General features: G+C 33.6%; 1 protein-coding gene across 2 annotated transcripts; it reads left to right on the top strand.

The window, feature by feature from the left end:
• The first annotated feature begins 1,551 nt into the window (after positions 1-1,551).
• LOC132702010 (uncharacterized) lies at positions 1,552-24,184 on the top strand. 2 transcript variants are annotated; one of them, XM_060670415.1, is made up of 7 exons: positions 1,552-1,579; positions 17,450-17,545; positions 17,610-17,693; positions 21,740-21,946; positions 22,088-22,402; positions 22,453-22,644; positions 22,718-24,184. In XM_060670415.1, the coding sequence occupies exons 2-7, from the start codon at positions 17,452-17,454 to the stop codon at positions 24,082-24,084; spliced, it is 2,259 nt and encodes a 752-aa protein (XP_060526398.1). In that variant the 5' UTR covers positions 1,552-1,579; positions 17,450-17,451; the 3' UTR covers positions 24,085-24,184. The 2 variants fall into 2 exon arrangements, with proteins under 2 accessions (XP_060526398.1, XP_060526390.1); XM_060670407.1 differs by having other exon boundaries at positions 22,453-22,659.

The following is a 24,184-nucleotide window of genomic DNA, read 5'->3' as shown; positions in this document are numbered from 1 at the left end:
CCTTTTCTGTCAATAAGATGACGGTGCTCAAGAGACAAAAAAAATGTTACTATTCGTTACTTTCTCCATTGCCAGTTATATTTTTACATATATTTGGAGGAGGAAAGTGTCGTGTATTGATTAACTTGTTTATTTCGAGATTCAAGATGGAGCAAATGAATACAACTTAGTATTTAAAAGTTGCTAGTATTTTTATTCAATAAAAATTACTTTTAATCCCTTATTTCCCGTTATTTTTTTATATAAAAGACAGATCATTATTAAGTAAAGCTTCTCCTTTTGGTCTGGCAATCAAGACTAAATAAAATTACTCAACTCGGATGAGGGGATGATTTAAAATAGATTTGAATGCTATTTTTTCTATAGTCTATCTTAACTATTCCGTTCCGTCATCTATTAGCTCCAGTTATAAGATATTGGTTTTTGCAATGTTTTCTCTTCAATTTGATTAATGTTTTTTTTTATTCTATAACCGAAAACTGGAAAACAACCTACTGTGTTCTACATCTAAAAAGAACAAATTTTCAATTTTGTGCCGCACTAATATATTTGGATTGCGCAATCGTCATAACTTTTTCATAACTTGCTTATTTTCATTCAAGAGTTATTTAACATGACTTAACAGTTTAGTGCACTTTTTTAATTTAGTCCAATTTGTACAGAGAAGTGCGTTCATCCAAAATCCTATAAAAAAATTATCGCCTGTCATATATACCGGGTGATCCAGATTCAAGACGCCAAAAGTTTTTGAGACACGATGCATAATGGAAAGTTACCATCAAAACTTTCTTTTATGAATTACTCAAAGTCGCTATGAAACAAATGCTAAGTACAAAAAAAAGATAATGATGCAATTGATAAATTTTCCCCAATTACTTGATAGCTCCAATGCAAATGCGGAGTTTATCAAATATCATTAGCAAAATGGGCCGAAATTTGTTCGTGTTCCAATTCCAAACTTCCAAATGCTACGTTAATACTATTTAGAAATCGTCTGGATTCCTCTTGCTTTGGTTGATGATAAATTCAACTTACTGACGTTTAGCCAGTAATCCTGTTGGCTTCTTCAGAGCTTAACTGCAAGTTCGATTTTTTCACCGATGAGGAATCCAGAAGATTTGTAAATACTAAAAAAACAATTCTTTTCATTTCATTCATTTTTACCCGACGAAACTAACCAAACTTTAATCTTGGACCACCCTGTATATTTTTTTCCAAAAAACATCTTCCTTTTCACGAAAATACGAAATGAAAATACGACTTTTAAAACTTATTTTTAACATATGCGGACTATAATACCGAACAGAAAATGCGAAACGTGACTTACTCGTTTTGCATGGTCGTACAAACTGTTGCGAAGTTGTGTATGCGGCGAAAACGCTGTCGGAATACCCATCTCACGCTTGCTGGTAGGCGGTCCACTCGCATCCGACGAAAGAACTACCGCAAGAAGAGTTCCAAATTGGGGAAGCACGGTCGCATCATTTAATGCGTCCGAATATAAAAAGGGATCTGACGGTCGTTTCATTTAGTTAGCTCTTAGATATTTGCAATTACATATCGAGGTTAGCACCATTAGGTAGGTAGAAAAAAATGTGGTCAGTGACGGTATGTTAAGAAGTGAAGCTTTAGTCGCTTAATGGATTTTTTCTTTGGATATTGTGGATTTTCGTGCATTTATTTATTGTTTACAGGATGTACCAATGTAAGTAAAGGATTTTTTACACCGCGGAGTTATTGGTGTGGTCATTGTAGTGTGAAACAATTTTTTCTTATTAATAACTCTACCAAAATGCAATTATTATCCAAACTATCTGAGCGGTCCGCAAACCATGTTACTTGGAAAGTTTCCAACATTATAAAATAAAATAAAAAATACATATATTGCTCAAGAGTAAATTATACTCATTCAACAAAGTTCCGCAAAGTGCTATTAGGAAAGTTGTTTAGAATCAGAAGATCAGTAATTTAAAAAAAATGCTTAGGAGCCCATTTTTTCCTATTAAGCGTGACTTAAATCTAAATAACTCTTTCTGAAAGGTACTCAAGTCCAATTTTTGTTTGTATCGTTTGACTTGGAATCGTTGTAACTGGCCGTAGTTGTCGAATATGTGCTAACTGTTGACAGTAATTGTATTTTGACGTAACTATTAATGAAAAATTTCCATTAAATGGCACTGTATACAAACGAATAAAGTATAACCACCATTCAAGCTATAATTTTATTCTAAAAAGTTGAAAAAAATGTCTCAGGTTGCGAGCCTTTTTGACCTTAACTGAATAATATGATTAAATCCGGTAACTATCACTTTACAAAAATTACTAAACGAAATATATATTTTTTTTAAAGATGTGAAAATCGAAATGAACGAGGAAGAAAAAGGAGAGATGTTTCTTAAATCAATTTCGAATGAAAAAACACACATGCAAGTTTATTTTCCGTATATTCGGGGAAGCTCAACAGAGAGAAATGATGTTTTGCCTTGTTGATATATTTTTTCAGATATATTAATGTATTCAGCAGGCAATTTATCTTTCTTTAAGTTTAAAATTAACATCCATATTTTTTTTCTAATAATAGTTTCCAAGGCAATTTGCTCTTAAAAAAAAGCTTTAAAGCAATTATTTTTCGGAATAGTCTTAATTTACTTATTTTTGAAATAAAAAAAAGTTCAGTTGGTTTACAAAATTAGAACAGTTTTTTTGTGGTATATTTCAAAGTTTTTCATAATAAAAGGTAAATGTTATTTAAAAAATGCTTTTGAGAAAGTTACTACAAAAGTGTTAATTTTATTTAACTTTTGTATGCCACAAAAACATGATTTTTTAATAAAAAGCGAAATGTAGCCATTACATGCTAAACTCATCCGATTTTGTAAGTTATTCATTTACTTAGCATGATGTACAATTGTGAAGAACATAATGCAAGTGTACAACCTTATTTTTTATCGTATGAGAATATCTTTTATTCAAAGTGTAAAATTTATGCTACCATACGATTTTGTGGATTGCGAACAATTAAATTTAATAATCGTGAGATTTGGCGAGTGAAATAAGACAGTCCTTTCTAATGTCAGTGAAAACGATTTTTGACTGTAATTATGGAGTTTAGTGCCACGTGAGTGAAGTGAATGAAGACACTGACAAATCATTAATTGAAATTTTTCAAGATTATTTTGCAAAGAAAAAAACCGGTCGCATGTGAGTTATGGTTTTATGGTCAAGTCCGTTAATAATGGACATAATAATTTTGCATAATTTTATATGAATTATTATAAGATGGTAGATTGAGTAGTTGGTTCAAGGGTAGCATTTGGAAGCGGTCATTTGGAGAAAATCTTTTAAAATTATGATATGTTACACCGCGCTGTTTTTGCCGTAGTACTTATGGATTGACTTTTGAATAAAGATTTTTTAATGAATAGAAGAGTACTGGCTTGTTTGATGGAAACTAAGCTGCTGGATACTCGAAACAGGCAAATAATTGGATCTAATTCTCTGTCTTCAAGTAATACGTGACATATTTTTTTGAAACATCTCTCAAATTTGTTTTTTAATAGTAAATAAGAAACAATAAAAAATATTTAGTGTAATTTCTTTAAATTTTCAAAAAGAAATAATGCCTTTCGACTTACGCCTTAAAAACGTGAAGGCATGCTCCAAATATCTCGGCCTCTGAAATTTTTGTTTATTTTCTCCTTTTCGACTGTCCCAGAGGTTAATCAGAAAACAATTTACAAAATGTGAACTTTGATATTATAGGGGGTTTTCAGAAAATCCAGTTTTGCAACCTACGTACATTTTTACATGGGTGGCCTCCTAAATTGGTTAATTTCCTGCTCGAAATTGCACACTTCTGTTAATTCGCCATCACTCCGTGGACAATAAAATTGTAGCTTTGATCTAGTGGCTTCGGGTAACCTTTTCAGTTCATTGACAAAACAATTGTTTCCGTCCGTGAAACTAATTGTAAATTCGGCTTATAAAAAAAGAACAAATTATATGCAGAGAGTGTGATGACGAGAATTTGATTTCGAATTTAACATTTTGTTTTAAATCTCGCTATTCCCGGAAATAAAACCGATTGTAAAAAGTAAAAATAAAAAATTTGGAACTAAAATTTAGAAAATTTAATGCAATAAATCATATTCTAGAAACTAGAACCCAGGGCTCAAATTATCTATGTCACAAAATTAGATTCAGTTCTGTAGTCCATAAGGTCAATGAGTGATTTTGGTGCTGATTAACTGCTTCAGAAAGCTTAAACTGGAAATTCCAATATATACGGAGATGCAGAGAGATTAATTGAGAAATTTTTGATGTTTTAAGTTTTTTCATGTGATAAATACGAATTTGAATGTTGCTTAGAGAGGACGCTAGTTCTATAGTATTATTTATTTAAATCGAATGATTTTTTTATCGGTCAAGTTATGGTTGACACAGATGAAAATCTGAAACAATTAATTGAAAAGGTATTTTTATATTCTGTTGGTTTTTGACTTACATGGAACGATAAAAAGGCAATATTAAGCAATAAAAATTTTGGTAATAGTAATAAAAAACTTCAAATCAAATATTGGAATTGTCTAGTATCTCTACCTCAATACATTTTACATTACGCTCAGCAATACCAAACCTTATCGAGAGGTCCAGAGGGTTTCAGTCCGGACTCCCTGGTGTGTTAAACAAATTCACTTCTACGGTCAATCCATTGATGAGGAAACTGCTCTTGTAAATATGCGCAGTGGCGACGCCAAATGCGGTGCCGCCCTACAATGCATAAAACTACATATTTGCTCTTAAGGCGAGTTAGGAGTATCCAAAATGTATAAGTCGTAGACAATTGCAACTAAATAATAAATATTGGTTTTTTATTGCTCCACTTAAGTATTTATAAAACAGAAACAGAAAACATACCTTCAACTTTTTAAATGCAAATAAGTTAAAAACCCACAGAGAACGATGGCTTCAACGACAGTTGCTGTCTATTAACCGTAGAACCATAACTCGGCAGAAAAAAATATAATTCGATTTATCTAAATAACACGCTGAAACTAGCGCTCCCTAGAAGCGGCGCGTAAATACGTTTCAAATTGGTAAATTTAGTGTCAAAAAACCTAAAACTACCCATTTTTATTATTATGTTATAAAAACTTTCTCAATTAATGAGAAAATAATTCACGATAAAATTGTCCTGTTCCTCCGAAACTATCGAAAAGTGTATCGGACATGTCCAGAATCTCCAATTTAGAGATTGCCCATTCCTCATGAATCACAATGGTGGTTCTCTTTTCTCGAGTGAACAAAAACAAGTCAGAAAGGACAGTTTTAGGTTTGTATAGGTATTTTAACATTTCTTTGTGCAAATATTAAAACATAAAACTTGCATAAATAAACAAACAAATCTCATAAACAGTCTTTAGCAAGCCTCTTACCTTAAACTGTGCTGGCACGCTGCGTTTTTAAAAGGTTGAAATCCTTGAGATGTTCGTTATTTCGCTTTATTACATTATTCAATTAAATATCTGAAATAGATGCGCCGACGCGTAATGCGTAAAATAATTAACCTGTTAAATCTTTTGTTAATATTTAAATAACAATAACTACGTAATCATAAATCATAATCTCTCTTGAAAATTAGACGTGCAACTTTTCGTGTGCGGTTATTTAAGTTTCGCGGAATGTTCCGACATTGTTTATTATTAACATACAAGGTGTTTCCAAATGTATTCGTAATAGTTTAAACTATGTTTTCTACCAACTTAAAATGTATTTCATATATCTTTTAAGTCTCCTTTCCATAAAGAGAATCACTTCATGACTTGGAATATTGAAGGAAATGTAGGATTTCAAATTTCGAGCCAAAATATTATAGATAAATATAATAATACCATTATATTACCATTTATCCGCCAAATCTCAGTTGCCTTAATTCTCCCAAAAAAAAGGTCATTTTATTAACATCTCTTATCTGCCACATGTCATTTTTCTCAGAACTTGCAACTTGGAGGCAGTTAGGGTTTTCAAGAAAAAACATGAAAATTTCACTAGTGCTTCAATTAAGTAATTAAGAGTAATTTTCTAAGAAAAATCGGGAACGAAGAAAAATTTTCCGAGAGTAAGGGAGAGATTCAGTACATATATTTCAGACCAAAACTGTTTAAAAATTGGAACGTCACTACTTTTGTTATGACAGGGAAATTTTCACTTGTTAACCTTGCTAGTAGGGTAAGAAGATTTCCGGTTAAATACGTGTGTTGCGATAACAATTTGTCAAAAAAATAATTTTGATTGGTTGAAAACCACCGGTGTGAAATTTTCGATGAAAAATCACCGTTTAAAATTTATTCATCACTAAAATTTGAAACTTTATGTTGATTCCATTTATAAATCTTCTTACAAATCTCCTGCGTCGGTCATTGATGAATCGAATTTGCCGACGTTTCGCCGATCATCCTGTTGATATCTTCAGAGCTTAACTGTAAATAAGTTTCAGCAAGTTCAATTCATCGACAAACGACGCAGGAGACATCCAGTAAATAGTGTAGAAATTTCTTTGAAAAATTCACCATGCTAATTATTTATATTTAATATAATTAAATATATTCAATTTCATTTCAAATTATCTCTTACTTAATATCGGTTTTATTCTATTTTGTTCTAATAAGACAAAGCAAAGTTATTCTAAAATAAAATTCACAGTGTATTTGCTTAATATAGCCAACAATGGGCAATTTTGAAGATTTTAAGGAAACAAAAGGTTCCATGATGCATTTATAAAAAGTCCTCCTTAATCGTGGTCATACATTTTAAAAGAACAGAGTTATAAGAGTTATAAATTGAACTGAGTTGAGAACTAAAAGTTCAGATTTTCACGAAATTATATATATTCAAATGACAATTGTTTCGACAACACCGTGTCTTTATCAAATGTAATATTTACAAGTTACCTGCTAATATATATACGGAAAAATGCCAATAAAACCTTAATTAATGTTGTTGTGAAAATTTTAATAATGGATAGGTATTTAAATCTAATTGATCGTTAAGCAATACATTTGAATGTCTCATTTTGTTAATCTCCATAGCTTCCAATAAATTTATTTTTCTACTTTTTGTGCCTGTATGTAAAATATCAAAAGAGTTATAAAAGTTTTTATAAGTAAGTTACTATTTGCTTGGAATAATATACACCCTCCATTGTTTTTTACGGCCGCCATGAATAGTATTTAAAAACGCAGACCTTAAAATGATTAACATTTTCCATCAAATTGAAAACTTTTTACAAGGTGCAGTCGTGTGCAAGCACCCTTTGTCAAAACTTGTTGCATAATATATTATTGTAGGATAACTTTGGAACGACATAGAACAATAACAATCATTTAGCCTAATGATATGAGAATTTAAAACTCGTTGTTGACTAAATTCTCAAGTATACCGAATGATCGAAACGTTACGTGACTAGATAAAGTTGCGGCAAAGAAATAGCGTTACAAAAATTCGCCACGTTCCCATCATCTTTTATCAGCACGAATAAAAGTAAATTTCAATCCCGAATATTTCAAAATTCAATTAAAAGAATTTCGACACGAGTGTTTTGTTACATCTATCAAGAAGGTTGCACGATCCTCGGGGTCGCACTTAATCTTTATATATCACTAGGATGATTGTTAGTTGTCCAGCGAACGAATCGAGAATGGAAACGCATAGCATTGAGAAACATTCAGGTGTAAAAGTGTATTAAGGTTGTAAAATTAACACCCAATTAAAACACATTTTTTGTGACGTTAAAATTTACTGTTATGCAGATGTTTCAATTGTCCATAAAGACCTTTATTCTTCTGAATAGATCTTGATGATTAAATAAGTTTTATGAGAATAAGTTTATGTGCATATTATAATTTGTCTGTGACTGGCGGCAAAGATTACGATCTAAGAAGTTAAAGTAAAACCGTAGTAAAAAAGTTTAATAAACGACACACGATATTTACGACCAATGGATTTTTGGTACACTTTTGCAAAACAGCACCAATGTATTCTAGTGACTTGTGATGTTACCATCAGAACTACCAAACGTCAAAATACTATCAGTGAATCAGTAAATTTAACCATGTTACTTTGACATTTGTCAGTTCTAATGGCCGCGTCACACGTCACTCAGTAAATCTATTAGTGCAGTTTTACAAAAATGCGTTGAAATTTCTTCTTCTGTTACTCGTTTATTAATTCGTGGCTGAAGTGGCGTTTAGAATTTTTTTTACATAGTATGCTAATTAGTACTTCCTTCCTTTTTGTGTATGAATATCCACCATCTTGAATTTTTTGAAAGAAAAATTACGTATTTAAGTTTGCTTAAAGAACGGTGTTTGATTTAGCTAGTATTTCTCCTGTTAGGATAGAATATAAGATTACAATTTTGTTATTTATGTATTTATAAGACGATGTTTCTTTGCATTATTCTTTTGTTTTTTAGCAAGGTACAACCAAGACAAATGTGACATGCCCAGTAACTCTATCTTTATACAAAAAGACACTATTTTGTGGCAGAAACTTGTAATATTTATCTATAATTATACTTTATCATTTATCATCTATAAAAACTCAATTATTTAAGATACGTCGTTCAGTTGATTAAAATATAGAATCTTGTGTATCATTGCTCGTTTCATTGAAAAGGCGGTGCAGAACTGACAAAACCGCAACCTTCTTAATCTAATAGAAATCTAGATATCACAAATTATTGTAGAAAAGTGAAAGAATAGACGAATATTTTGTTATCTAGCTGCAACAGTTTCGTAAGCCCCAAAATGCTCAAGCGACTACGGCATTATCATCCAAAAAAAAAACATTGGAAAATTAGTTGTCCGAATTTATTTCTGCGAGTTGTCTTGGCGGCCTTCGACCAACCGCGGAAATTAACTCTGTAATTACTTAATAATCGGAGTCGACACTAATTTCATCGGCATCTCCACACAATAAACTTAAAATTAATCAAAATCATAAACGATCTCCGCTAACCTATTTCTATAAGGCAAAGCGTATGATAAATTACATTTAAGAAGTTATTACACTTGGTGCATTGCAAAAGCACATCTAATAAATATTTGATGATATCTAAACAGGTCTACACAAAAGCATAGCTCGGCTTTTTAATTTCGGTCGACTTTTATATAGGAACTACTCGTAATGGTACATTATCACCGTTCGAACTTAACGATAATTATCTCTAAATGTTAAACAAGTAACCGCGAAATTTGGGTTATGGGTTGAGATTTTATCTTTCTTTCGCACGTATTCGATTGTTACTTCATCGAAATTACCACCTGAATTAATATCAAGCTTAAACGTAAATATGATATCTTTATTAGCAACAGAATACCTCACCAATTTTTAGTTTTAATAGAAAACAAAAAGTTAGTTCCTTTAATACACCATGGAATTTAATATACTATATGTGCACAATTTTTTTTCCAATGTTAAGACTAGACTATAGCTATTTTGTTCTTATTCCTTCTGCAAAACTTAGAGCATTAAAACTATGGTCGGAATTCGTTTCAATTCCATTGGAAGTTGCTGTTCTTTATGGGATGGTTTACATCTTATCTGCTTGGACCTATATAGTAAAATTATTTCTAGCATACCCAGTTTTAAAATATTTATCTTATTATTAAAAACCAATTGACATTATTGGCGGAAAATAATTCTAGGAATTTTATTATTCCAATAATAAAAAATTAAAAAATAAAATCTAATGAATAATAGTGCGTGGATGTGTGCCTAGATACATGGTATGACTTTGAAAATAAATAAATAATTAAGCATTTCGCTCCGGAAAAAATTCATGTTAATTATGAAGAGAATCACAAAATTTAGGTTTGCCTGCTTCAATTTATTGGGAATTACATTTTAAAGTTTGTCTATGTTCTTCAAAAACCTTTTTGTTTTGTACCGCAGTGGTAAAAGAAGTCTACATAGCATTGGTTCAGCAAGCAATTTTTTTAATTAAATATGGGGTTTAAGAATATTTTTTTATATTCAAAGTCAATATACACGTTCTAATTTGAAAAAAAAACAGGTATTATGCCTATAGAAAAAGTAGGCAAGTGTTCTGAGATTATTTGTCTAATCTATGGACCCCAAAATTCAAATGACATAAAATGAATGGAACTGCAAATTTACAAAAATCTTAAGACCATTTTGCAGTGTCAAATTAACATTATTAGTGTAAGAAGTTGTTATATTAAATATTATATGTACGAAACTTTAACACTCAGTTACAAATAAATCGTTCTTATCTAAGTCACTAGCGTAGGCATTGCTTTGATAATACTATTTACTAAACTTGTGGTTTCCTACTGCATTGGTTGTTGATTCATCGAATCGAACTTGCTGTTGGCTTTCTTAGAGCTTAACCGACTGAAACAGTTGCAGTTAAGCTTTGATGATCGGTGATTGGTGATTGGACAACCGTTTCAGGAGGAATCCAGAAGTTTTACAAATAGTATTACACCAGCCTGTGAAAGTTTCTTTGATTTGATAATAATATATTTCGTATTTATCATATAAGTTTTATCGATTGGTCTCCAATCTATATCAAAATCAAATTTGAACAATTCGTTATCGTGGCAGTTAATTTTATTATAATTTCATTTTTATATATAGTGTATATGTTATTATTGTTATTTATAAGGATTGTGAATCGAGTAGTGTAAAAAAATGTTCCTTCTTTGTTAAAGAAAAACAAACCTTGTAAAAATGCAAAGAGAATTATTTTAAAATCAAATGCGACTAGAAACCATATTCATTCGGCCAGCGTTTATAAAATATAGAGATACTGTGTATTCGGAATAACGCCAAGTATAACAAAAAGGTTAAGCGAATTACTGAAATTTGCCTTAATTGTAAAGTGTTCCTAATGATTGATTGCGTTACAGACCATAAACACCAAGGCGATCTTTAGTTTACACATTGCCGTTTTACACATGTACTGTTCGTCACCGGATGTGCTGAAGATAAACCAGCAGTAAGAATTAACGACTGTGTTAAATTACACTCATTGCGCAAATTGGAATTCGTGAGATTTTCGGTTATTTAATGGTCGGAAAAGTGGTGCCGTAATATCATACGAAAAATAAATTTAAGAAATTTCATCGTTACAAAATGCACCTAAACTTAATCGTGATGGTTATTAGGTCTATTTTTTATTTTAAGTTAAGATTGCAATCTCGAGACTGAATTAATGTGGGAAGATTCTATAATACAATTCAGTCTTCACATACGAATGCGTTAGGTAGCTTAATGCACCTGTCTGCGGTTCGTATAAATTTGCAAATGTCTTCTCACGTATGACGTCAACACAAAGTCAAAACGGAAAGAGAGTTCAGCTGTTACGAAAGTGTTTCTTTCGCTCGTTTATACAGGGTGACCCAATTGAATTGGAAGCACTGAATCTAAAATGCAGATGTAAAACGATAATATTATTAATTATAATTGTAATATTGGGTAATAAAATACGCATTTCATATGAATGCTTTGAACTAAAATGTATATCTTATCTTATATCTTATATACTGTCGGCCAAAAAAAAAACGCAAAGCTTACAGTTTTTGCTTTTGTTGTATTGTGGTTTTGTTTTTGAAAAAAATCCTGTCTATAGGTTTGGATTAAAAATAAGGTTCACTTTAACATACCAAGGGGAGAATCGTGGATCTCTGTGAAATTATCATTTATATCTAAAAATTTAACGAAAAGTGATTTTCAGTTCATTTGTCGAAAGATGTCTTCTAATCAATCAAGGTTAAATTGCTGCGTTTGATTTCTAGACTTAATTTCTAAATCTCCTAAAATCGAACTATTATTAAATTAAATTTGCAATTACCGAAGACATGAAACTGATATTGATAAAAATTAAATCTGGAATATTAAAATATTTTTTTTGTGTTTTTCAGATTTTTGGTTAGTTTAGTTAGTTAGTTAGTTGGAGGAGTCCGAATAAAACGTTGATAGCGGCTTTGAAAACGAAGGGAAAGTGCTAAATTTCAAACCGTTAGTAGCGACACATTTACTACTACTATACTAGTAAGGAATTTGAAGCACCGCAGTAAATCAAGCAGTTTGAGTAATTACGAGATATATTATTTAAAGGCATTGGGCACGTGAAAGAATGTGGCAACAATGTTAATAACTTCGTAAAGGCACCAAGTGTGAGAAATATATTATTGTCTAAACAATTTGAATTATTAATGCAGAGATTTCGTACAATTTTAATTTAAGATTTTTAATTGATAATTTAAATTAGGAAAACAGTAATTCTCGACAATTGACGCGGTCTTGACATTAACAATTTCATTATTTTTACTGTGAATTAATTAGTAACAATGTCATATTAAATGTTAAAAAAATCAGTTTGGTTTCATCTTTTTTAAAAGTCACCTAACCAACTTAGCTGTAAAAACGGTCATATCTCATTTTAATTAATTTTGTTTCTCGCTCATGGTTGATATTAAGATAAACAATAATATGTAAAAACAAATCAAATGCAAAACAATTATTTGAGGTTCACTTTACTATTTTCAATTGATTCAAATCTCTATTGATTTCCAACTACTCTCAAAATTAATCACAAAAGCATCATTTTGGTGGTGAGTGTAGTATCTTTATTCGATTAGAAATATCGATTTAATCGCTAATTATATAAAAACATCCTGTAAACTTTAATGACTTAACGACAATAATAAAATATGGTGACGCAACCATTGGGACTTGGGAAACTTAGCTATAATACAATTAAATAACTGTGGTCCATATAATAGAGAAAGTAAGTGAGCAATGACTTTTAACACGGCGTTGAGTGGTGAATCCTATGTAGTAATTTTTAATAATAATAAATACCTTCTGCAAGATAACTTTTAGAATAAGGCTGCCGCCAACAGAGTGAATGTTGACGTCTACTCATATTTTTCTCAAGGTTTTACCAAACCTAATAATTTAATACCGGGTCGGGTATTTATTTCGGTAACTGTGCAAGAATGAATTCTTCCACATCATGCAATTATTAAATAATTACTAAAATGCAAGCCATGTGTCTACTAAACGGACAGCACCACACCAATTTTATCAAATTACAATTTACCCGGTCTTTCTTCTCGTGTACCTCGTTCTGAATCCAATAACTAAAATTAATTATTTGAATCAGGACCGACAAACATTAAAATTCACCAACAATGTTTTAAATATCTACCCAAACCAATTCGATCTCTCCCAACCCGTGGCTAAAGTATGGGAAATGCTCGAATTGGCTCGCGACGGCATAATTGGGTATTTTACAGTAGGGAGTAGAAAGAAGATATAAAAAGTATTTCAAAATTTAATTTGTTGTGGAGAGAGAATATGCTTACGATTTTATATTTTTAGTTTTTAGTTTCGTTAAAAGAAAAGCTGTAATTGAATAAAATACCTTGTAGATATTGAATTGAAATTTAGTACAAACATTTCTGAGACATTAATTAGACATTCTTTTCTATTCGTTCAAAAATGTATCACTCTCCACCAGCCACAGCCAAGTTCAATTACTATTTCTTAAAAAATTGGAATTTGTTGTTTCTTTAATAGCGTGGTCTTTATTAGATTTAAGTTTATTTGAAACAAAATTGAGGCTGGTCTAAGCAATATGCTAACTAAATCATCAATCCGGATCTGTATTTAAAAGATTAGATTAAGGATAAAGTTTATCAATGCAAAACCATGATGCTATTTAACGAACTGTGGCAAGATCGATCGAAAATTGTTGTAATTTTCTTGCGTGTTAAGCTTTCGTGCATAAAGTGACTAGAAAATACGTACAATTAAACAAATCTCTAGTTGAACTTTTCGTCTAGGTCTCCTGGGTTCGTGTTCTAACGCTCCGTCGACCTCTCCAAATAACTATGCAGAAATTGCAATTGGTTCAGAAATTTAGATCTAAATCTCGTTTAGGAACATGAATTATAGGTTGCCCATTTAAATATTTTCATATTTTTATTTAAAATGAAAAATGCCAAAAACTTAAGGGGTTATTCTTTGTTTAAAGTTAAGGGCAGTTTGTTATATAAATGTTGGGTCCAAAGTCAACGATTAGGGAGATATCGCGCTAGCAAATATATAAAAATAATGATTTTATTTTTTATCTGAAAAACGAAAAAAGAGCAAAACAATGTTGCGGAAGTATTACTATCACAAAAACACACTTTCTGTATTTTGTTTTTATTTTTTTTTAATGACTGGAGGGGATTGAATTAGATCACCCCAATCATTCATCCTAAATAAATTAATAAGGAAAAACTTATGCAATGACATTTTTTTGATTTTATGTTTTATTTAGAAACTTTTGTCTCCTGCAACTTTTTCATAATACTTACCGTTTCCAAAAAAGAAAATAAAATAGGCGTTTGTTGTTTTATTTGACATTATTAAGATTATATGTCAATTATTTTTTAAATGTAATTGTTTAGAAGATAAATGCTTAATGTTGGTACAAAATACAACTGTTTGCAAGCACGCAACTATTTCTTTTTCCAAAATAAAACCTTATTTTTCCGCCATATTTGTAGCGCGATATCTACCTAATGATTGGCTTTTAACCTAACTACCCTTCATTTTTTAAACAAGAAATGAATCCCTTAAGTTTTTGGCAGTTGTTTTCAAACACCTTCTATGGGAAAAATTAAAAAATATATTTTATTAATGTGATAGTGGTGTTCTAGTAATAATTCGGCAATATTTTATTGTTCTATTTATTTTCTTTATTAAGATAAAAAATAAAAAATATTATTTTTATTTATTTTTATTATTATATATCAAACTACTCTTTACTTTAAACAAGAAATCACCCTCTCCAGTTTTTCGTATTTATTTTAAAACGCCCTGTATTTGAACAATTACTACTACTACTATAAATTAGAATGACATAATGGAAAGACATAATATACTAATTATTATATTTTTCGTTTTAATTAAAAGATAGCGGCTAATCGAAGCTGTTTAGGCTGATCTTCAAAGAAAAACACTTAATGATTGAATTCAAAAGTAATGTATAAGTAAACATAATTTTTAAAACTAAAATTTCCCTTTATCATCAAACTATTTTAGAACAGCGTTAAACATTCACTTTCTTTATGCATCTAGTCAATTAGCATAAAGTTCAAGATTATGACATTGTGTACGTTCTTGAATAACCGTCGCTAATAGAACTTACTTATTGTTGATGAGGAAAAGTATAATCGATAACCGAATGCCTCTTAACGGTGAAAGATTAATACCATACGGCGCGGATATGTTTGTATACTAAATGCTTTCACTACATGTGGAGTGCGTAGAATATTGTTACCTATTTGGAATACAATAGAAATTCGATTAATGTATATCATCTGCAGCTATTAGAGGCCGATTTAATTATTTTTACCTTAGTTTTAAGATTATGTTTAATGTAAAAAATTTATGATTTTCTATGGACATCGACTTTAATTGTAGACACGCTTTATAGAGAATGTTTTGCTGTTTTTTATGAAATGTGTAATAAAAATGTCGTTAAGATGAAGAGCTAGTAAATCTTGTGCACGATTAAAATTAAAAAAAAATTAAATTTCATGTGGTTAAGAATGCGAAGAATTGTTTCCCTCATTTGAGGTTTTATGTGTAGGTGTGGAAAAACACGTTCCGATTTATCGATGCTTTCTTTTTTTATTTATTGTATGTATTACTTAGTTCATCTTACTGGGATCAATATTTTTAAAAATATTAAATGTTTGATCAGCTCAAATGTTTAAATGTTCGTTGTCTATGCATTCTTGAGCGTAGCCTGGTTAGCGATTTTGACTTTTACTTTTTTTAGTTTACAGTTCTTGATAATGAAATATCAAATATAATAGCAATAGTATATTATGAGAAATGTTTTGTAAAAGTCACTTTAGTCACAAGTTTCATATGGCACTAACGCGGCGAGTGTTTAATAAACGAGTGAATAAAGAAGTTTTCAATGTTTTACATACTCTATTTTTTCTAAGACCGTTAGTTTCTCGTTTTATTTAAAGTTTTTTCTTAAATTATTTTCTTAGTATTATTCCAGTGGTATTGAAAATGATTGAGAATTGGTTGAATTTTTAAAAGTACTCAACATTTGTCAGTAACATTTTGTGATTTTATCCAAAAATAAAGGTGACTGTTGCAAGCAATTCATATTTTGCCTAAACCCTAGTATACGGCTCAAAAAATATAATATCTGACGGTTGTATTTTAGGTTTTAGAAGAAATTCTGTATGAATTTGTATTTAAGAAATCATATCGAAAATTTGATGCGAATATATATCGAAACTTTAGTTTTTAATTCCTGTCAATTTTTTTAAAATATCTTTCGATTTTTTCAAAAATAAGTTTACGTTACCTTTGAGCAAAATTCATATTTTTGACAACGCTCTTAAATTGAATTTTATTGTATTTTAGATTTTAAAACTTTTTATAAAGAATAGCTTTTTTTGATGAAATTGACAATAAAAATGTTCCCCATATGGTTCCAATTTAATTTACATTCTGTATATTGTTACGTAATCTAACATACATAAAACAGTAAAAAAATCATTTGTCAACGTGTGTCAACGTAGGTGTTTATTTGCAGTTTATCGTCGAGGAAAGGATGCTGCTAAGAAAGTCGTTAAACAATGACAAACGAAAGTGAAATCACTATTCATCATTTTAGTCATATTTGTTGTATTGTTTTGCGATACATTCTACTAATAACCAGCGATCGTCGTCGTTGATTTATGTCCGAGAGAACCAATAAGAAACTTTCCTAGCCGTTATGTACGGAGGATTATGGTATTTCCTTAAATTTATTGCCGTTGACCTTTGCTTGGTCACTGTTAATTTTCCAGGCAATAACACAAAAGAATTATTAATTAAAATTTTATTTATTTTGAAATTCGTTTTTAATTACTATTTTTTAGTTTATTTTAAATTAATCAGCAACAATATGCGGTTTTGGTAGAGACAACACATTTAAAAAAATCAAACCCATACAAGCGTTGAATCAAATGTTATCAATGAAATAATTTTTTTGAGCACGTGTCTTAAATTCTCAGAATTACGAGAAATTTAAAATTCAGAAATCTAAGGACTAAATTTTATTTTGAATTTTTCTTATTTTTTTTGACTACATTATGAACAAACTGATTAAAAGTGTTTTTTTTTTCGTTTTTTAATCGAAAAACCCATACAATAAACATTATAACAAATACAGTAGGATTGAAAGAGAGATTCCTAAGTTTAGTAAAACTGTATAACCCGCTTGTAGCTAATTATAATAAATACATGTCATTAACGCAACAGATTTTGTTAACTCTTATTAATAACGTGATTTATTTAAAAAATTTATTCTGTATTGCTGTTATTATGCTAGCTAATTGAACTTTGCTTGCAGGCATGAAATTCTTCGTATTATTTTTTACCATTCTATCGACTTGTGCGATTTTCACAGAAGCGTATTCAAGAAATAAAAGAGATGTAGATAAAAAAAGTAAGAACTAATAAATTTATGTCTGTATGTACATAATTAATTATCATACATGCCCACCTTGCAGTTAAAAGACAAACCAGTGCAGACCAAATGGTTCAAAATATACTCCAGTGGCTGCAGGGTCTATACGCAGAAAACACTAGAACCGGTAAGTTTTGTTTCATTTTACCAGCCCACCTTACCTTTACCTTTTTACTTACCGTAGTGTATATAATAATGGAATGTATACAGGGTGGTGCAAATTATAATGGAGAAACTTTAATAGCGTAACCAGCAAATAAAAATAAGTAATATATATATGTAATGTTGAAATATTGCGAAAAACCTTTTTTTTTTAATTTCAGTTTTTGATTTCAAATTTGTGCATGTGGACCTATTTCGCGAAGCACTCTTTATGAGTTATTTAATTAACACACGAAATAATAGGAAATATGTTTTTTTAAATAAGAAGAAATGTTTTATTTCGCGATATTACAATACAGTATTTTCAAAAAGTTTCTTAGGACATGAACTTTTTAAATTATTTTTATCTGCTGTATAATTAGAAATATCAGATCTGCATGTTTTTAAATGGCGTTAAAACTACCGTTTATATGTTTATAATTTAATTCTGCATCTGGCTTTTAAAATTGCAAAAAGCAAAACTTTAATTGACTACTAGTTAGTAATATAATCAAGGGAAAAGTAAAAATAACTGAATTGTTATATGTCGCCCACCTAAAGGATAGACAGGGCGATTCATTAATGATTCGAAATATTTTAACTGTATAATCTTGTACTCAAATAATACTAAGAGTTAACTCAAATCGCTTTGATAAAACGTGTTTTTCCGGTTGTAGAAATTGCCCTTTTATTTAGACTGTTAAAAAATGGTTCTTTTATTTCAAAATCCGTCTGTTGGTTTGAGGAAATTGCAATAAATAACATTATTTCTTTTTGTTAATATGGATTAATGACATTAAAGTTTCGTAATAGATGTTAAATATATTGAACAATAATACTTTTATCCTTATGAAATTCTACAAAATTCGCAAGTCCTCAGTGGTGTAGATTTTGCTACCAATACACTAACAACTTGCCACTTGCGACTATGACACCCTTCTGTGTACTTCACGCCAAGTATGACAAGGATACGTCAAATAATGTCAAAGTACTGGGCAAAAATAACTTTTAAATTGAACACATGTACAGTTTATATGTTTACAATGAATCTCCTGGTATACGAAAGGAATATAAAATTATAGTTTTAACCTCCACAGGATTTAACTCATTTTGATAAAGCTATTGTGATCAAAACCGGGAAAATCGCCTTAACAGTAAAATATTTAATGAAAACATAGAAACAATTAAGATTGGATCAAAAACAAAAAATCCATTATATTCTACATTAAATATCTGCAACCCACAAAAACGAATAAGAATTTCGGAATCGTCTTACATTGTATGAGACATTGCACAACCTCTATTATAAAATCAAATTTTCTGGTGTTTTCCAGCCATTCAATTTGAAGTGAATCATTAAAGTGGTCGAAAAATGTTAATGTTTAATATCACGTGCATATGCCCAGACAATGTATATAGTTCATTTTTTTGTAATCGTCAAGCGATTCAATAGGTTTATTGTAAGTACCGATTATTCATGCCATTGAAGCTACGGTTCGCAATGGGTATTTACGATAACTAATGCCGCGTTCATCTCACTTCAGTTGTTGACATCGCCTCTTTAAAGGCATCCTTTTGTATAATCCGATAATAAATCTATTAGCGGGTAACTATAATCGTATATTTTATATGCCGACGTTTTTATGGTGAATTTCGAATGAATGACCAAGACTTTAATCGTTCAAAATTTCTTTGAACACTGCATATGTATAAATACGATTTAGTTGTAAGAATCTAACGGAATTTGATAGGTCCAAATTTTCCTTTTTTTTACTTAACACGACCGTGCGACACACAAAACCATTATTAGTAGGTGTATAAATTTTCTACTTTTCAACTGATACAGATGAGGTAACATCGGACCTTCTAATTTTCTTTGAACACTCCATATGTATCAATACGATGTAGTTATATAACTAACAGATAATACATAATATGTCATCATCTTCCTAAATAATGATTTCCACACACTTAACTCGTTTTTCCAGAACATTTAATGTAATCTAGGCATATTTTAAGAAAATACGTAAAATGCCGCATCTAAAAGATCCGTCAGCAGCCATGTTGGTTGTTGAAACCCGGAAGGTAATTGATAAAAACGAAATTTGAAATCTCGCTCATGCGCATTGGCATTGATATTGATATTAAAGGGGGGCGCCCTCGCGGGCGTCCAAGCACTTAGGCCACCAGATAGGCCCGTTGTGCTCCGAGGCCGCTCTAGAGGGCGTCCAGAATGAGCCCAATACCGTGCACTGAGTCCGGATCGATCAGGGCCGTTCCGAAGACTCCTAATCTTGCCCATGTCAAGGCAGGGCACTCGGTGAGCAGATGATACGGGGTCTCCTCCCCTTCCATGCACCATCTACACTCCGGGTCGTCTCCAATGCCTAGCAAGCAAAGATGCCTCCTAAGCCTGCAATGTCTTGTGTAGGCCCCTGTTAGTGCTCTACACTCCCTTCTGGTCGGTCTAAGCAGCTCCGAGGAAAGGCGGGCCCATCCATCATAAGCCTCGCCTGCCTCATTCCCGGAGCAACTCTCCAGCCCACCTCGGCCCGGTCTCTCGCCCAGGCTTCGAGAGCTCCGCGCCTCACACACGGGGCGATCCCTTAGCGGGGCTCTGGCCCTATATGCCTATGCGAGGAGCCGTCTCTGGCTAAGGCGTCCGCTGCCTCATTGCCCCGGACACCGGTGTGACCCGGGACCCAGACCAACGTGACCTTCCTCTCCTCAGTACCCCTTTGCACTCCTTTATCAACAAGGAGCGCGTACGCACTGACTTCAGCGCCATAAATGCAGCCCTACTATCCGAGCAGAAGAAGACCCTCCTGCTTCCGTGGTTGAGTCGAAGCACCTCTCTGGCCGCCATCAATAAAGCGATAATTTCCGCCTGAAACACAGTGCAGTACTGACCCAGAGGGACAAACTCGATCCCGTTGTCTCGCAGTACGTTCCAGCTCCGGCCAGATCTCCCATTCTGGACCGGTCCGTGTACCAGACAAGTCCATCCCAGGAGCCGACTCTGCCCTCTCTCCACTCTTCCCTTGATGGGAAGAGAAAGGTCACTTTGTCAAAGAAGGTCGTTTAGGGGATCATGACGTCACTCGGCATGCCCATGACCCCGCGATCCCCGCGCCAGCAGTCTAAAATGTCGTACGGACCCCGATTGAAGGTTCCCTCCCTCCAGAGCCCGCAACTCGCCAGCCTCACAGCTGTCCTGGCCGCCTCCACCTGCACCCGATCCGCCAGAGAGGGAAACCCCACCAAAGCTCTAGGGCCCTCGTTGGCGCCGTTCTCATGGCACCCGTTATGCAGAGGCAAGCCAATCTCTACAGTTTGTCAAGAACTAGCTTTGCTCCCGCTCTTTTGCTCCCCGGCCACCATGCCATGCGTGCCCCATGCGTGAGCATAGGCACCACCATGGTACCGTAGATCCACTGCATGATCTTCGGCCCCAGGCCCCAAGTGCCCCCTACCGCTCTCCGGCACGCCCACAGAGCTCCAAAGGCCGACCTGGTCCTTGATCATGCTCATGCGCATGTATTATTGTATTATATTTATATTTATTTAAAAGAATCTTACGGAATACCATGCGGCACGTAACATAACGATAACCAAATATAAGTTAAATTTAATATTTAGCAAGTGCATAAGTTTTCTACTTTCCAACTGATACAAATGAGATAACATCTGAGGGGACTTAAGCGACACCATTATAGTTTTTAACCTAAACCATCCAAATCATGTAAATTTTAAACCATCTCTCATGTAATTTATTTAAATATGACACGTCGATAAAGTGACCTAAACGATGTGTCTAAGTCTATGAATTTTTACCACTTATATATATTATAGTATATAATTATTACATTCCTTTTTAAGTTTTGCATCTTGTTCATGACTCCTACGACTAAATGTTTTGTGTTATTCTGAAAAAGACTTTTGTATCTTTTTTTGCTTAATTCAACGACAATCATAAAAATCAATAACAAACTGTTGAATACACCATACACTCTAACTGTCATATCCATGCAGTACGTCAGGGAACGCTTAGGGAATACCTACCGCCCGCCAGGACAGAGAAACCACGCCCTTTTCAACCTGGATACCCAGAAGCAGGCATAACTCCGCAACCACCGTTTAACTTTTTCACAAATCCTGCGACGGGCGGAATAACTGCACCGGACAACGAAATACTACCTCCAGAAACTCCCAGAGAACCACAGCCCTCAGTACCTACAGGTAGGTAAACGTCACTAACAAATCCTTAGTGAACACAGGTCATGTTTTAAATTAAATCTTTACTTTCTCAATAAGTATTTTTTGCAAACAACTTTAAAACATACTTGTTTTAAAATAACGTTTTGCCATTGACCTGCGCAGGACCTTTTGCAACATTTCCACCAATACAGAGTACTCCTGTGGGGCCGGGCGAGTTTCCTTCAGAGACACCAATCAATGGAATACCTCATTTTCCCACACACCCTTCGATACATCCCGATAGGACAACTGTAGTACCAGGTACAGATCTAGTGACGAGCGAACCTGGGGCACCGTCCGTAGTAACTGGAGCTCCAGAAGGTGAACCTCCGTTGGAGACTAGCCAACCGGGAGGAGTACCACCAAGCGTGCCATCAATTCCTCAACCCACTATTGGTGGAGGAGATCAAGGAGAAGTACTCACGCATCCCACAGACGGTAACTTGAAATTGAATTTCGGTGCAAAAAAACTAGCCGAACGTTTCTAGGTATTCCGGCCCAACCTGAAGTTACAAAGCCACCTGTGGAAATAAGTACTGGATACGGTGTTCCAAGTCAGCCTCCTCGACCCGGCTTCCCTACTACTAGACCAGAAAGCCCTACAAGACAACCAGATGTGTCTACCGTATCACCAGTTACTACTACAAGACCCGACGGTACTCCAGCTCCAGAAATACCTGGCGAACTTCCAATAGGTATTATATTTATTTCCGTACCTGTTTCTTTAGTAGCAGAACTTATACGTTATTTCAGGCTCCACTTTTCTACCAGGCAGAGCTACTCCAGAAGCGCCAAGTGTAACTACTGAATCGAGCTTAGGCGTAACCCCACAACAACCCGGAATACCTACCACAATAGGAGTTATACCGTCTGGCGACACTCTTCCCACAAACGCAGTGCCTCAAGGAACCAGAGGACCACCATCAGAAACGGAATCTCCCGCAGAACCACCAGGGTCGGCACCTACAAAAGGCGCCGAAGGCGAAACTACCTTATCTCCCGAAAGCAACACCATTCCAACTGGAAAAACCGTGGAGACTTTCGGGCCGGATGACGACGAGGAGCTTAAACATCCCCCTCACATCCACGCGATAGACGTGCAGTGCGGCAAAGAAATGATGACGATCAATATAGAATTCAGTAGAGAATTTAACGGAATCATATACTCCAAAGGCTACTATAATATGCCCGAGTGTAGATACGTGCAAGAAAACTCGGGCCAAACAAAATACACGTTCACCGTAAACTTGAACATGTGCGGAACAGAATTCGTCAATGCATTCGACACCGAAGGCAAATCTTATTTGGAAAACATTTTGGTACTACAGAACGAGGCCGGAATTCAAGAGGTGTGGGACACCATCAGATCCGTCAGATGTTTGTGGGAAGGCAATCTGCAGGATACATTAAGCGTTGCTTTCAGCATAGGCATGCTTAGCCAGGAGATTGTTACGTTCAGTGGTGACACGGCGATGGCAAAACTGGACGTTTTGATGGGCAGGGGACCGTTCGGTCAACCGGCGAATGGGTTAGTAAAAATCGGGGAACACATGACCTTAATAGTGTCCGTTACCGGTGATCCCGGCTTCGATCTTCAAGTTAAAGATTGTAAAGCTATAGATTCGACAAGCGCGAACTCTGTACAACTAACGGACGAGAGCGGATGCGTGCTGAAACCGAAACTGTTTGGTGCTTTCCAGAAAACTAGAGATACCGGTAATTCGGGTGCTTCGATTATAGCGTACTCGTACTTTAACGCGTTTAAATTCCCGGACGTGATGGACTTGATGATCGAGTGCAACATTGAACTGTGCAAAACGGATTGCGACATGTGCTCGAAGGATAATCAACCGTTGGAACCGACGCTGAGACGAAAACGAGAAGTTTCTGGCAACGATACGTTAGCGGACGGAGTAACTATGGGAAAACATCTGAGAGTGGTGCTACCGGAAGACTTAAACGAGGGTATCCCTTTGAAACTGCAAGTTACAGACGACGTATGCATGTCTCTTCGAAGTTTTATGTTCTCTGCGGGAGTGCTGATATCACTCTTAACCGTTACCAGCGTTACGACCACGTGCCTGTGGGTGAGAAAGGGTAACCCAAAATACTTAAACTAGCATTTTTTTAGTAGTGTTACGTATTTGCAAAAAATGTCCTGCCAATAATTTTAAATGCTAACGTGTAAATTATTTATGCAAAATACTGTTACTTTTAAGT

The sequence above is a fragment of the Cylas formicarius genome, unplaced genomic scaffold, assembly GCF_029955315.1.
Source record: "Cylas formicarius isolate icCylForm1 unplaced genomic scaffold, icCylForm1.1 PGA_scaffold_10__41_contigs__length_53128322, whole genome shotgun sequence".
Classification (NCBI taxonomy): domain Eukaryota; kingdom Metazoa; phylum Arthropoda; class Insecta; order Coleoptera; family Brentidae; genus Cylas; species Cylas formicarius.
This window is presented reverse-complemented; position numbering and strand designations above follow the sequence as displayed.

Bases quoted from the DNA above. Each gene is read 5' to 3' on its own strand.
- LOC132702010 (XM_060670407.1), top strand. From the start codon at position 17,452: ATGAAATTCTTCGTATTATTTTTTACCATTCTATCGACTTGTGCGATT. The intron at 21,947-22,087 runs GTAGGTAAACGT...TGACCTGCGCAG, and splicing joins ACAGCCCTCAGTACCTACAG to GACCTTTTGCAACATTTCCA. The intron at 22,660-22,717 runs GTATTATATTTA...ACGTTATTTCAG, and splicing joins ACCTGGCGAACTTCCAATAG to GCTCCACTTTTCTACCAGGC.